Consider the following 17445-nt stretch of genomic DNA (forward strand, 5'->3'; position numbering starts at 1 on the left):
AAATATAAAATAGAGAGAGATGGTCTCACTGAATATTAGTAAAAAAAAAAAGGGGAAAAATAGGCCACAATTTTAAAAAAAAAAAAAAAGCGAAGAATCAAGTTACACAATATATAAAAAAAATTCACACAATACAAAATTTAAGTTCAAAAAAAAAAAAATAAAATAAAATAAAATAAAATATGAGAATCAAAATATGAGAATCAAAATATGAGAATCAAAATATGAAAAATCAAAAGCTAAAAGTTAAAACTTAAAAGTACAAAAGCATAAAAATGAAAACCTAAATATCAAAATCAAAACATAAAAATCTCAAACCTAAAAATCAAAAACATGAAAATTCAAAACCTAAAAAATCAAAATATCAAAAATCAAAATATGAGAATCAAAATATCAAAAATCAAAAACCTAAAAATCAAAAACCTAAAAATTGAAATATCAAAATGAAAACCTAAAAATCAAAACCTAAAAAAATCAAATCCTAATAATCAAAAGTATAAAAATCCAAACACACAAAAATCAAAACCTAAATATCAAAAGCATAAAAATGAAAACACAAAAATCAAAAATATCAAAAGCGTAAAAATGAAAACATGAAAATCAAAATATCAAAAACAAAAACATAAAAATGATAACCAAAATCCTAAAAATCAAAATCTAAAAATCAAAACATCCTAATCAAAAGTATAAAAATCAAAAGCTAAAAATCAAAAGCTAAAAATCAAAATATCAAAATAGGAGAATCAAAATATCAAAATCAAAATATCAAAAGCATAAAAATCAAAATATGAGAATCAAAATATCAAAATCAAAGGCATAAAAATCAAAATATCAAAATCCAAACACACAAAATCCAAACACACAAAAATCAAAATATCAAAATGAAAACCTAAAAATCAAAATGTCAAAATCACAACATAAGAAATTAAAATCAGAAAATAAAAATATGAGAATCAAAATATCAAAATCTAAACACACAAAAACCAAAAGCATAAAAAACAAAACCTAAAAATCTCAAACCTAAAAATTAAAAACATCCAAATCAAAATATGAAAATAAAAATATGAGAATCAAAATATCAAAATCTAAACACACAAAAATCAAAACCTAAATATCAAAACCTAAAAATTAAAAATTAAAAGTACAAAAGCATAAAAATGAAAACATGAAAATCAAAATATGAAAATCCAAAACTTACAAAAATCAAAACCTAAATATCAAAATATCAAAAGCTAAAAATCAGAACACCAAAAAACTAAAAAATGCAAACGCACAAAAATCAGAACACAAAAAATCAAAATATCAAAATATGAGTATCAAAATATCAAAAACAAAAACATAAAAATGAAAACATGAAAATCAATATATGTAAATCAAAATATTAAAACCAAAAACCTAAAAAATGAAAAGCATAAAAATTAAAATATGAGAATCAAAATTTTAAAAATTAAAAACCTAAAAATCAAAATATGAGAATCAAAATATCAAAATCAAAAGCATAAAAATTAAAATATGAGAATCAAAATTTGAAAATTCAAAACCTAAAAATCAAAATATCAAAATCAAATCTCAAAAAATCAAATCCTAAGAATCAAAAGCATAAAAATCCAAACACACAAAAATCAAAACTTAAATATCAAAATGAAAACATAAAAATCCAAATACACAAAAATCAAAACCTAAATATCAAAATGAAAACATCCAAATCTCAAACCTACAAAAATCAAATACATCCAAAATAAAAACCCCGAATCACCCAAAAATCAAAATATCATTATTATATGTTGAAAATCATGAAATCAAATACATAAATACGTATACACAAATACGTATCATTTTACTAAGTTCCTCTTCGTTCATACAAATTGAATTATTTGAAATTTCATATATATATATATACCCACAAATATATATCTATATACCCACAAAATATATATATATATATATATACCCACATAAATATATATAAATATATATATCTATTTATATACATATATCTAGAATATAGAAACACACAAACATACATATACACTATATATATACATATAAGCGTATATGTATGTGTTTATATTTCTATATTCTAGATATATCCAACATAGATATATATATTTACATATATTTATGTGTATATATATATATATATACATATTTTGTGGATATATATATATATTTTGTGTGGATATATATATATTTGTATAAACATAGTGGGTATAAAAAAAGTGGCCACATATATATTGTGGTAACACATATATATAGTGGCACGAACCTCCAGTTTTTGAGATGGTTTATCGAATGGGGCGAAAACTTTTGTGAGGAGAAGAAAAAATATATGGAAACACTAGATAAGATATGTATGCAACCAACGTGTAATACTGCGTGTGGAGGTACAACGTGCCCTCAATGCCAAAAGCAATGTGCAAAATATCATAATTGGTTAATGACAAAAAAAAATGAATGGAATGGCCAGAAAGATAAATATAAAGACGAATACAAGAAACCCGGTTCAAAAAATCATACCAAATATGCAACCAAACAAAGTCCTTACGAATATTTACAAAAAAATGTAAAAGAATGTAATCAGGAAGAATTTAAAAATGTTTTTAAGAGAAAAGATAACCAATATAAACCATACAGAGTAAAATGTAAGAAATGTATAGAGAAATTAACGAAAGAAATTTTAGACAAAATTAAAAATGGAGGTAGTAGTAGTTCAACAACAGACAATATCGATTTGTTATGTAAAGGAGAATGTGAAAATGCAGGTAAAAAAGTGTACGACGAACACGTTAAAGGGGACAAAAACTATACTAAAATTAAGGATGGAAATAACTGTAAAGGATTAAAAAAAGCAGCAGAAGAGACTTCAAAGACAAGTTCAGGAAATGGGATTAAATGGAAAAATAGAGATGATGGTTTTACGTCTTTGAACGAATTGGCTGAAGAAGTACATTTTTCTTCTCGTAGACTAAATATATGTTTTCAAGGACTTGATGGCTCTATTAATGATGTTAAAGATCAAGATAAATTGTTGGAACATTTGATAAAACTTGCTGCAATTGAAGGATTTAATTTAGGAGAATACTATAAAGAAAAAAAACAAAAACCACATGAAGATAAATATAAATATGATGTTAGTGAATGTAGTGCTTTAAAATATAGTTTTCTTGATTTAAGAGATATAATTATAGGATATGATAATTTAGAACCAACAGATAAAGATACAGAAAAACATTTGAAAAAAATATTTGGAGATGATGATGAAGAAGATGGAAAACCCGGCAGTGATTACCGCAAAAAATGGTGGACACAAAACCAACAATGTGTATGGAACGCAATGAAATGTGGGTACAAAAAAGGACGTGGCACAGATATACCGACGTGTGATATACCTAGTGAGACCGAATATCCCGTGGGTACCGATCGCCCTAGTGGTACTGCACACCAATTTTTGAGATGGTTTGCCGAATGGGGCGAAGACTACTGTGGTCACTACACGAGGGAATATAAGAAATTACAGGAGGGGTGTAAACAGTGTGATATCAGTAGTGGAAAATGTGATAAAAGCAGTCAAGAATGCCAAGAATGTGAAACTGCGTGTAATAATTATAAAGATTTTATTGGAAGATGGAGTCCTCAATATAAAAAACAAAAGGATAAATATGATACACTTAAAACTAATGATACATATAAAAAAGATGAGGATGTGAAAAACTCACAAGAAGCTTATCAATATTTAAGCAAAAAAATAAAAAAAATATGTAACGGTGGTACAAACAGTGGTATTGACTGTAAGTGTATGCAAGATAAATCGTCACAAACGTCGTCGTCTGCCACTAGTGATACCCCCAAATCTTTGGAGGAAATACCTAGTGGGTATGACCAAAAGTGTAATTGTTCGAATAGTGGTAGTAGTGCTAAACCAGTGGTACCGGCGACATCACAAGATGTATGTGAAACAGTGAAACAATGTATTGATGCTAATGAAACAAAAAAAAAACAAGACGCGAATGGGAAAGGATTTTGCAATCCAAAACAAGGACCATTTGATTGGAAATGTGATGCAAGTGAGTTTAAACCTGGTCATACTGGAGCATGTATTCCACCTAGAAGAAAAAAACTATGCATAGCATATTTGAAAGATTTGACTACTGGTGGTAAAACCGAATTGAAAGAAGCTTTTATCAAATGTGTTGCACTGGAAACTAAGTATTTATGGGAACAATATATAAAAGATAACAAACAAAATGGAGATGTAGAGAAAAAATTAAAAACAGATGGAATAATTCCTGAAGGATTTAAACGTCAAATGTTTTATACTGTTGGAGATTTTAAAGATTTTTGTTTAGGAACAGACATAGGTAAAATAACATCAGGTACTGACGTAGAGAAAGCAAGAAATAATATAGATAGAATTCTGAAAAATGGACAACCTGGTACCCAATCACCTCAAGATTGGTGGAAAAAAATAGAAGAAGATATATGGAAAGGAATGTTATGTGCTTTAAAACATGCAAGTGGTAATACAAATGACACTATTACAAAGAAAAGTGAGTACCAATATGATAGTGTCACATTTGGTGATAGTAAAACCACAAGTGGTGCCACCAAACTCTCCGAGTTTGCTGGCCGGCCGCAATTTTTGCGGTGGATGACCGAATGGGGGGAACAGTTCTGTCGTGAGTACACGAAGGAATTTAAGATATTACAGGATAAGTGTAGCAGTTGTGAGGTGACTAATGGTACTTCTGGAGCAAAAGCAACATGTAAAGATGAGACCAAATGTAAAGATTGTAAAACACAATGTGGAAAATATAAAGATTTTATTACACAATGGACAAAGCATTATGAAAGCCAAAATAGGAAATTTAAGGCAGAAAAAAGTACTCCTCAATATGAAAAAGCTGATACCGAAGTAAAAGGTAAAAATAATGCTAGAGAATATTTAAAGGAAAAATTAAAAGATATGAAATGTACAAAGAGTGGCAAAACTGAAAATTGTGAATATACCTGTATGAATGAAGAGTCAGCACAACAAACGTCTAAAAGTGGTAATGAAAAAATGCCCAAATCGTTAGATCAAATACCTGAGGGATATGAAACTAAGTGTGATTGTCCTGCTAAGCCGGCGGCAACAAAACCAGATACATCGACACAAGGGCAAGGGCCTGGACCTGGGCAACAACCCAATCCTCCTCCTCCTGCACGACCGGATTCTCAAGATGGGGGTACTCAACGCGATCACAAACCTATAAATACAAAAGGAGGACAAGCATCAATTACAATTAATACTCAACAGACAACTGACCCTGATACCGCCTCGCCTGCAGGTGGCTCGGCGGGTCCTGGCCCCCCTGGCTCGCCAACCACTGGTGGTAGTGGTAATGTTGACCCACAGGCTAATGGTCCTGGTGGTTCCACTAATTCCACTGTCTCGCCTGATGGCTCACCAGGGAGTGGTGGCTCGCCAGGGACGGGTAATGATTGGTGGCAGACAATAGCGGGAGGTGCTTTGTTTTCTTCGCTTGTTGCTGGAAATTTAGGAATTGCTGCGACATCAACAGCTGTTAATGCTGTTAAAGATATAATTCCTAAGATATCTGATTATGTAGTTCCAGTTGCACAATCTGGAATGGAAATTGCAAAAAAAGCAGCTAGTGGTGTTGTTGAAAATATTGGAAAACCAATTGCAGAAAATGTTGCACCAATTTTGGAAGAAAAAATAAAGGAAACCATTAGTACATTAAAGGATGTCATAAGTCCCCCCAATAATGCCACAAATGGTTCAAATAGTGTTAATGGTGGGCAACAACCCCCTGGACCTCAATCTCCACCTGCTGGTAACCAAATTAATTCCAGTAGTTCTTCTTCTTCCAGTTCTTCTTCTTCATCAAGTAGTAGTAGTAGTTCGTCATCACTAACCCCATCAACACATGGACAAGGACCTAGTGGAAAAACAGGTGGAAAGGGAAAAGGACATACACCCCCATCACAACCTAGTGTTATACCCACCCCAACAACGTGGCCAGACCCCACAACAACCGTGTCCTTATCTGCCATACCTTGGGCTATAGGTATTGGTTTTGTTGGGATAGTTTATTTAATGTTTTTGAAGGTAAGAGAAAGAGATATGTATGTGTGTTTGTATGTGTGTGTGTGTATGTGTGGGTTTTTTTTTGTATGTGGATATATATGTGTTTAATATTTATATATTGAGATATAGTAAGAAAAAAAAAATTAAATATATATATATATATATAAGGTATATATTGGAATATATTTGTTGAAATAATAAATATATGAGAATAAATTTGTTGAAAAGAAAAAAGAAATATATATAGATGAAAAAAAAAATTTCAGAAAAATTTAAAAAATATAAATAAAGAAATGAGAAATTTTTTTTTAAATAAAAAAGAGAGAAAATAATTTCAGAAAAATTTAAAAATATAAATAAAAAAATGAGAAATTTTTTTTTAAATAGGAAAAAAAAAATAAAAAAGAGATAAAATTATTTCAGAAATTTCAAAATATAAATAAAAAAATGAGAAATTTTTTTTAAATAAAAAAGAAATAAAATAAATTCAATTAAAATAAAATTAAAAAATGAGAAATGTTATGAAAAAAAAAAAATACACAAAAAAAAATTCAGTTAAAATAAAATATAAAATGAGAAATGTTATGAAAAAAAAGAATATAAAAAAAAATTCAATTAAAATAAAATATAAAATGAGAAATGTTATGAAAAAAAAGAATATAAAAAAAAATTCAGTTAAAAAAAAATTAAAAAGTGAGAAATGTTATGAAAAAAAGAATATAAAAAGAAATTCAATTAAATAAAGTAAAAAATGAGAAATGTTATGAAAAAAAAAATATAAAAAAAAATTCAGTTAAAATAAAAAAAATGAGAACAAATTTTGTATCAGAAAATAATTAAAAATAAAAAAGGAATATATAGTTAAAAAAATTTAGTGAAATAATAAGTATATATGGAAACAATTTAATTGAAAGAAATAAAAAAAAAGAGAGTGAGGGAGAAAAAAAAAACATTTTACACATTTCAAAATTAAAATGACAAATTTTATTAAAAAAAGTTCATTAAGAAAAAAAAAAAATGAGAAAAAATTTTGTATAAGAAATAAATTAAAAAAAAAAATGGAATATATTGATATATTTTTGATGAAATAAAAAAGAATATATATGGGAACAATTTAGTTGAAATAAGAAAAAAACAAAAAGAGAGAGGAAAAAAAAAATATTTTAACACATTTCAAAACAAAAATTAAATTGATTATTTTTTTTAAATAAAAAAAAATACACAAACAATTCATTAAGAAAAAAAAACAGAAATTTTATCAGAAATAAATTAAAAAAGAAAGGAATATACAGATAAAAAAATTAGTTCAAAGAGAAAAAAGGAATATATAGAAAAAAAAATTAGTTAAAAAATGGAATATATAGATAAAAAACTTTGTTAAAATAAAAAAAAGAAATATATAAGAACAGATTTATTGAGATAAAAAGAATATATAGTTAAAACAATTGTGTTAAAATTATAGGAATATATAGGAATACATTTGTTAAAATTAAAGGAATATATAGATAAAAAAATTGTGTTAAAATAAAAAATAATATATGGAAACACATTTGTTAATTTAAAAAAAAAAAGGAATATATAGTTAAAAAAAATTGTGTTAAAATTATAGGAATATATAGTTACACATTTGTTAATATTAAAAAAAAAGGAATATATAGGAATAAAATTTGTTAAAAAATAGAATATATAGGAATAGAATTTGTTGAAAAGAAATTATATAGATAAAAAAATTATGTTGAAATAAAAAGGAATATATAGGATGAAAAGTGTTAAAATGAAAAGTATATTGAAATAATTTTGTTGAAATATTAAGTATATATACAAATAAATATGTTGGAATAAAAAAGAATATATAGGAACACATTTATTGAAATAGAAAAGAATATATGGAAAAATAACTTGTTGAAATATAAAGTATTATATGGGAACAACTTTGATAAAAAATGGAATATATAGAAATAATTGTGCCTAAATATAAAGTATATATAGATAAACAAATTTGTTGAAATTAAAAAAAATATATGGAAACAATTTTGTTAAAATATAAAGTATATAGATATATATATTTGTTGAAATAAAAAAGAAATATATTGATAAAAAAATTTATTGAAATAAAAATAATATATGGGAATAAATTTGTTGAAATAAAAAAAAGAAATATATAGTTAAAAAATTTTGTTAAAAAATGGAATATATAGATAAATAAATTTGGTGAAATAATAAGTAAATATAGTAACACATTTGTTAGAAATAGAAAAAAAGAAATAAATAGAAATAAATGTAGCGAAATGATAAGTATATATAGTTACACATTTGTTGAAATTAAATAAATATATGGGAACAATTTTGTTGAAATAGAAAAAAAGAAATATATGGAAACAATTTAGTTGAAATAAAAGGAATATATAGATAAAAAAATTATGTTAAAATAGAAAAAAAGAACACAAAAAAAATTTACTTAAGAAAAAAAAGAAATATATAGATAAAAAAAAATTGCTGAAATAAAAAAGAATATATTGGAACAAAATTGTTAAAAAACAAAAAAGAAATATATAGATAAAAAAATATGTTAAAATAAAAAATAATATATGGGAACAATTTAGTTGAAATAAAAAAAAAAGGAATATATAGATAAAACAAATGTGTTAAAAAAATTAATATATATATGGAAACAATTTTGTTAAAAAAACAATATATGGAAATAAATTGTGTTGGAATAAAAAAAAAGGAATATATAGTAAAAAAAATTTTGTTAAATAGAAAAAACAAATATATAGGAACAAATTGTGTTAAAAAGAAATTATATAGAAATAAATTTGTTAAAAAATACAATATATAGGAACAACTTTGTTAAAAAATAAAATATATAGAAATAATTTTGTTGAAATATAAAGTATATATAGATAAACAAATTTGTTGAAAGGAAAAAAGAAATATATTGATAAAAAAATTGGTTAAATAAAAAAGAATATATAGGAACAAATTGTGTTAAAAAAAATTAAGAAAAAAAAAAAGAAACAGAGAGAAAAAAAAAATATTTCGCAGATTTCAATATAAATGTGAAATTGAAAATTATTTTAAATAAAAAAAATACACAAAAATTAAGTTCAAATAGAAAAACAGAAATTTTATAAAAAAAAATATACAAAAAAAAATTGAGTTAAAAAAAAACATGAGAAATTGTATCAAAAAAAAAAATATATATAAAAAAAAATTGTTAAAATTTAAAAAAAGAAACAACATTGAAATAAAAATCCAATTAAAATACAAAATGAGAAAAACTTTTATCAAAAAAAAAAAAAAATACAAAAACACTTCATTTAAATAAAAATGATAAAAAGAAAAACCAAGTTAAAATAAAAATATATATATATATATATAATTAAGTTAAAATAAAAAATGATAAAAAAAAAATATATCTATATATATAAATAAATATACCAATACATACATAATTATACCAAAACCTATATATATTTATATATAAAACCCAACACATATATAAACCCCAACACATATATATATAAACCCCAACACATATATATATAACCCCCAACACATATACATATCCCCCACACATATATATATATCCCCCACATATACATACCCCACGAAGATATATATCCAGACACACAAATATCTCTAAATATATATATGTTGGAAATATATATATGTATACATATATACATGATATAGAAATATAAACGCATATATATACACATTATATATACATATAAGCGTATATATATGCATATATGTTCCTATATTGTGCATATATGTATATGTATATATATTTTTTCAACATATATATATTTATAAATATTTGTGCGCGGGTCGCCCCTCCCACGGGGGATATACATCTTCGTGGGGTTCATATGTGGTGGTTATATATATACGTGTGTGGTATATATATATGTGGTGGTATATATATGTGTGGTATATGTGTATATGTATATGTATATGTGGGGGTGTTATATATATGTAAAGAGAAATAATTTATATATATATAAAATAAAGTTAAAATATTCAAAAAAAAAAATTGAGAGAAAGAAAAAAAAATCTCACATATTTTAAAATAAAAATGAAATTTAAAAATTATTTTAAATAGAAAAAAAAAAAAAAATTGAAAATAAAATTGACTTAAAATAAAAAATGAGAAATTCAGTTAGAAAAAAAACAATTGAAAAAATAATTTAATAAAAATACAAAAAAATAAAATATATAAAAAAAAATTTAGTTAAAATAAAAAATGTGAAATTTTATCAGAAAAAAATTGAAAATAAAATTGAGTTAAAAAAAAATATAAAAAAGAATTTAGTTAAAAAATGAGAAATTTTATCAGAAAAAATAAAAGTAAAAATCATTAAAATAAAAATGATGAAATGAAAAATGCAGTTAAAATAAAAAATGAGAAATTTTATCAGAAAAAGATACAAAAAAAATTCAGTTAAAATAAAAATATGAGAAATTTTATGAAAGAAAAATGAAGTTAAAATAAAAAATGATAAAAAAAAAAAACAATTACCTATATTTATTTACATACATACATACCCACACATATACATATATATATATATTCACATACATATATGTGTTTGTTTTTCTTAGAAAAAAACCCCGACTCGACCTGCAGATATTTTTAGCATCCTTGAGATACCCCAAAATGATGAGGCAATGCCCACACACACTTCCACCAATAGATATATACCTTATAGGAGTCAATATAAAGGCAAAACATACATATATGTTGAAGGAGACGAACCAGATGATTATCTTCGTGATATATCTTCCTCTGACGTGACTTCGTCAGAAAGCGAATATGAAGAGATAGATTTATATGTGCCACGTAGTCCTAAATATAAAACTTTGATCGAAGTAGTACTAAAACCAACTAAAAGTGGTGACATACCAAGTGGTACTCTACCTAGTGATATACCATTTAGTGGTGACATACCAAGTCATATACCCATAGAGGATGAATGGAATGAATTAAAACATGATTTTATTTTGAACATGTTACAAAATGATATACCTGGAAACACTACAGATACTAATATTTCATATAGTGGTATGCCTCTAGAACAACCTTTTATTACACAAATCCAAGATCGAAAATTATATAGTGATGAAAACGAAATTATATATAATATTAATTGGAATGTTCCGGAAAATATCACAACAAATACTGCGACATATAATAGTTTATATAGTGGTATAGATCTAATTAATGATTCGTTAAATAGTGGTAATGATATTGATATTTATGATGAGTTGTTAAAACGAAAAGAAAATGAATTGTTTGGAACAAAATATACGAAAAATACAACAACAAATAAAGTTGCAAAACCAATAAGTGGTGATCCGATACTCAATCAAATAGATCTATATCATAAATGGTTAGAGAGAAATAAAGATATGTTCAACCAATGGAATAATAAAGAGGAAATGTTAAGTAAATTGAATGAAAAATGGAATATGCAACATGATAATATATCCATTGATGAAGTCAACCCTTTTAATAATACACATAAAATGTTAAATACTAACCTTTCTATAGAAGTTAGTAGTGATATGACCCATGATACATCTAATATGGATATGAGTGGTACTAATAGATATACTTATTTGGATGATATGGATTCGTTCGAAAATAGTAGTGATGAAAATTTATGAGGATGATGAAAATTGGATATATTTCTTGGATATATATGTGACCGAATATATATAAATCCTAATTTTAATAAATTAATTAATCCGTATAATATATATATATATATATTAATTTGTTTCCGTGTTTTAAACAAAAAAATTATTAAATTTCATTTTAAAAAAAAAAAAAAAAATATAATGGTTTTTAAGTTAATTAAATAAATTGATTTGAACATTATTTTTTTTTTATTTATGTATAATAACATATAATAATTTACAAATATTATATATATATATATATTTATTTATTATTTTGTTTTGTGCCTATTTATTCACTATTTATAGTGCTCGTTATTTATTATTTTATTTCATTTTTATTTTATAAAATTATTTTTTCCCTAATAGATAAAACAATTTATAATTTGTATCGTATACTTCAATTATATATATATATAAATTATTTTTTCATCCAAATAGTTAATAATGTTTTCTTTATTTCATATATTTCTAAATAATATTAATGACAAATATTATTACATAAAAATTGTACATTATTCTAATGATTAATTATGCGATAAATTTCATTTGTATTTATTTTAAAATATAATCATTCTTTATAATTTTATTTTTTCAATACATTTCTATAAATTATATAGCATTTTTTGATATTATTAAATGTTAAAATGACAATTATAACGAAAAAAATATATCCATAATTCTTTCTTTTGTTTATAGAATAAAATATTTACAAAAACATAAAATTTATGTATGACATGAAACAAATACAATAATAATTGTATTGGAAATTTTTATATAAATCTGGCCACATAAAATTATATATATATATAATTATTAGTTTATTACATTTATGGATTTTTATTTCAATTTATTAACAGATTTACAAGAAAATATTATGAATATAATAATTAAAAAATATATATATATATAATATAATAAATAAATAAAATAAATAAAAACAAAGGAAAATAGAAAATAAAATGATGAATATTTTTTTTATTCCCTTTGTAATTATCATTTTTTTTTTTTTCTTTTTTTTTTTCTATAATATTTATAATATTCTTTTTCATAAATATGGTATATATTACCTAATTATTTTTATCCTTATTTCCTTATATGTACATTATATTATATACAAAATCATATATTTAAGATAATTTTTACATAATTCATTTATTTAACATCCAACTATATAACATTTTCATATAATAAATGTTTTATTTATTTTGTTACCTATTATTATAGAAAACATTTATTTTAATAATTTTCACATTAATAATTATGTATAATATTCTTCATTTTGTATGACATTCATAATATTGAATAATATATAATAAAAAAAAAAAAATACAAATATGTTTTTACGTTTCCGTATAATAATCCTAATAACCAACGAATTATTCAAAAACAATTCCTAGAGTAAGTAAATAATATAAAATTAATTATATTTATTTCTATTTTTTCTTTAAAAAAAAAAAGTTTAAAATGTTATATGCATTTAAAAGTATATATACAAGGTATACAGAACTTTATAGAATCCATATTAACAATATGAAAAACATAAAATGCAAAAATATACCATAAACATTTATTACACAACATTTATATCTCTTATGTAAAAAAATGTAATATATTAATTTGTCTATATATATATTTTTTTTTTATATGTTATAAATCTTTAGTTCATTTTACTCATATTATTATTTTTTTTTTTATTCGTCATGTAAAATGTCGTGTAAAAGCTTTAATGTCTTGTTAAAATTTTTATTATGATTCTTTTAATTCTTTTTTTCACAAAATAGGTTAAACCATAATAATAATAATAATAATAATAATAATAATCTTGTTAATCATAATATTTCTGCATTTTAATATCTGCCCATTTTGTAGTCATTTGTTCAAATGATTTTATATCTTATACTATTCTTACTTTGCTTTCTATATGTATATCTTTTATCTCCTAATGTATTTTCAGATATTTCTCTAACGGTATTTCTAACTTCAGGTAACAATATTTTGAGTAAACATATTAACATATCTCCTAAAATTTTAATTTTTCTCCTTTTCTTGTTTAAAATCTTTCCACATTAGTTATTTCTAAATCCTTATTATAATCTGCTACAACATTTACAATTCATTACCCATATAATCTAATTTTTTCATAAGCGCCAAATTGTGTGTTCTCATTGTAGCATATATTTCTTCATAATATGTAACATATTTAATATCTATCACGTGTTTTGTCATTTTTAATATTATTATAAAGAACTTATACATTATTCTTTTATCTTCAGATATGTTTCATCTATTTCTTCTTCTTTTAAACAACAGTTACCTTCACTTTCATATGTTCATTCAACTAATGATTTTATGTCTTCTTTCATTTTTTGTTCCTATTCTAAATAATTATCTATATATGCTTCTAATCTATCTTTTAGAATAATTTTCAATTCACTTTCTTTTACATCTTATGAATTTTCCATATTAGTTCAACATGTCATCTAATTTTTAAATCACCTTTTTTTTATTTTTAAGTTTTATTCAAAGAATACGTTTAAAATGTATACCATTTGTAAGGTTCCAGCTTATTTATTTAGCATTTGAGCACATAAAAAAATAATAGAAAGAAAAACAAGGATTCTATTAATAGCATTTCTCCTACTACATCCAAACAGATTTAATTGTACGTTGTTCTAAACATAACTTTTGATAATCTACATTAATAAAGTTAAAATTCATTTTTTCTTCATCATCTAAATAATATCAAATACTATATATATATAGTATTATATACTTCATTTTTGATAATTAATTATTACAACATTCTATGTTATTATAAATAATTAAATTTATACATACAAAATTCCTACATTTTTTAATTATCATAATGGTACTTTATAATTCATTTGTATATTTTGTTTACCCTTGTTTTTCCAAAAAAGATACGTTCTTAAGAACTTTCATCATTTGGGTCAGTGTTACTTAATACTTGATGAAGCCAATTTAAGTGTTTACGATATTCTGGATCAGCAGCATAAGCTTTCAATACTTGACCTTCTGGATCGTAGCTACCTTCAACGTCATCATTTGGATCGGTGTTACTTAATACTTGATGAAGCCAACTTAAGTGTTTACGATATACTGGATCAGCAGCATAAGCTTTCAATAATTGTGCTTCTGGATCAGCGTTACCGTCTGCATTATTTTCAGGGTTGTGAGTTAATACATTATAAAAGAATCTTAAGTTCTTACGATATTGTGGATCAGCAGCATAAGCTTTCAATACTTGACCTTCGGGATCGTAGCTACCTTCTACTTCATCATTTGGGTCAGTGTTACTTAATACTTGATGAAGCCAAATTAAGTGTTTACGATATACTGGATCAGCAGCATAAGCTTTCAATAATTGTGCTTCTGGATCAGCGTTACCGTCTGCATTATTTTCAGGGTTGTGAGTTAACACATTATAAAAGAATCTTAAGTTCTTACGATATTGTGGATCAGCAGCATAAGCTTTTAATATTTGTCCTTCGGGATCGTAGCTACCTTCTACTTCATCATTTGGATCGGTGTTACTTAATACTTGATGAAGCCAATTTAAGTGTTTACGATATTCTGGATCTGCAGCATAGGCTTTAAGTACTTGACCTTCTGGATCGTAGCTACCTTCTACTTCATCATTTGGGTCAGTGTTACTTAATAATTGAGCATAGAATTGTAAGTTTTTAACATATTCTGGATCAGCAGCATAAGCTTTTAATACTTGTCCTTCTGGATCGGCGCTAGTTAAAGTTGTCTGCTTAGTATTTCTTAATGTTGTCTTTGCTTTTTTTGTACTAGCTTTTTTGCTTTCAGCTAAAACTCTGCTTTCTCTAAAATTAAAATCAGCAGCCTTTTGGTATTGGTCTCCGCATATGTTAACATTCTAAAAATAAAAAATACAAAATAAAATTATATATATATATATGTATGGATGTATATGTATATGTATCTATGTATTCCTGATAAAGATACTTATATTCTATAATAAAAAAAAATTAATACTAAATAACATATTTTATTTATATCGGCATACCCATAAGGATACATATATTATTCCACAAACTAATATAATTTTTTTGGTATGGAATGAAAATAAGGAACTTTTCTTTTCATTTTTTTTTTCGACTTCCATTAAAGAACAACTAGAGCAATTTTTCGAATTGGCATTTTTACAATTCGAACATCCTGGGGATTTAAGATTAGTCCTATTAGAAAGGCACATTTTTGCTTAAGAAAAATAATTATATATATATTATTTCTAAGATGGGTGTTTCTAAAAATAATTATAAATACAAATATTATGTATATTTATATATATTTTATTTTTTTTTAGAAATATATATTTAAAAATAAAAAAAAATAATAAAATAAAATAAAATAAATATTTGTATTTTTTTTTTTTATTTTATTTGTATTTTTATTTTTTTGTTAGTTTATTTTTATTTTTTATTTTTACATAAAGTGCATATCAATGTTTTTATAAAAGATAGATTCTATATATGTATTTTTTCAATGATTTATATTATCACGATTTCAAAAGAATATATGTTATAAAGACATAATTATTTAAGTTAGAAGAAGTTAAAAATAATACATGTATTATATATACGACTATAAATTATAAAATAATTAATTATTTCATTGAAATATTAATTCTCTTGTATCTTAAAATTAATAAATGCATTTAAAATATAACTTATAAATGTATTTTTTTATTTTGATCTTTTGTATCTCTCCTTTTTTATCATAAAATATTAAAAAATATGAAATAAAGAATATTTTCATGTTAAATATTCAATGTTAAAAAACTATGAAATATAAAAAAAATATATTATATATATATATATATATATATATATATATATATATGTATAATATTTATATAATGTTTAAATATAAATCAAACCTACATAATCTATTTATTATTTAAAAATATTATGTATTTATTTAAATGTATTTTTTTTTAACATTTTTTTTTTTTCTTTTTGTATTCTTTTTAATATCAATCAATTAATATATATTTTTTTTTAAACATATATATTATAAGTTTTGTATTTCAAAAAAAAAAAAAAAAAAAAAATTATTAAAAATAATAAACATATTAAGAATTTACCTTTTATAATTTGTTTAATAAAATATAATGAAAATTTTTGCTTACATCACATTTTATAAGTAATAAAAATATATATTATATATATTTTATGGTATTTTATAAAAATATATTAAAATATTTGAAATACAGTTATAATTATAATATAACTTAAATACCATATATATTTAAAAAAAACATATATTGATATATAATATATTATTCTTTATTATTATATAATAAAAAAATAGTTATTATTTTATAATTTATTATTATGTTTACAAATATAATTATATATAAATGCAATCATATAAAATTATATTTTCCCTATATTTATTTCAAATGAAAACATTTAAGATACCATTCCTTTTTTTTGTTATATTTTAGTATATAATATAATATTTCATATATTTTACATTTGTATCAAATTTTTCTTTTTTTTTCATTGAAATAATTTCATATATTATATATTTTAATTAAACCTTATTAGTTTTTTATTTATTATATGTATCCTAAATTAATATGTAAACAAAATATAAATCAAAATATGAAATAT

General features: G+C 22.9%; 2 protein-coding genes across 2 annotated transcripts; one reads left to right on the forward strand and one right to left on the reverse strand.

The window, feature by feature from the left end:
• Positions 1 to 2329: 2329 nt before the first annotated feature.
• On the forward strand, positions 2330 to 11764 carry PADL01_0400100 (erythrocyte membrane protein 1, PfEMP1, putative; the record flags this gene model as incomplete). The annotated part of the gene is made up of 2 exons (XM_028685113.1): positions 2330 to 6112; positions 10700 to 11764. The coding sequence occupies 2 exons, from the start codon at positions 2330 to 2332 to the stop codon at positions 11762 to 11764; spliced, it is 4848 nt and encodes a 1615-aa protein (XP_028536644.1).
• A 2944-nt stretch (positions 11765 to 14708) lies between these two features.
• On the reverse strand, positions 14709 to 16022 carry PADL01_0400300 (glycophorin binding protein, putative; the record flags this gene model as incomplete). The annotated part of the gene is made up of 2 exons (XM_028685115.1): positions 14709 to 15683; positions 15834 to 16022. The coding sequence occupies 2 exons, from the start codon at positions 16020 to 16022 to the stop codon at positions 14709 to 14711; spliced, it is 1164 nt and encodes a 387-aa protein (XP_028536645.1).
• Positions 16023 to 17445: the final 1423 nt, after the last annotated feature.

This window comes from Plasmodium sp. gorilla clade G2 (assembly GCF_900097015.1).
Source record: "Plasmodium sp. gorilla clade G2 genome assembly, chromosome: 4".
NCBI classification, from domain to species: domain Eukaryota; phylum Apicomplexa; class Aconoidasida; order Haemosporida; family Plasmodiidae; genus Plasmodium; species Plasmodium adleri (nom. inval.).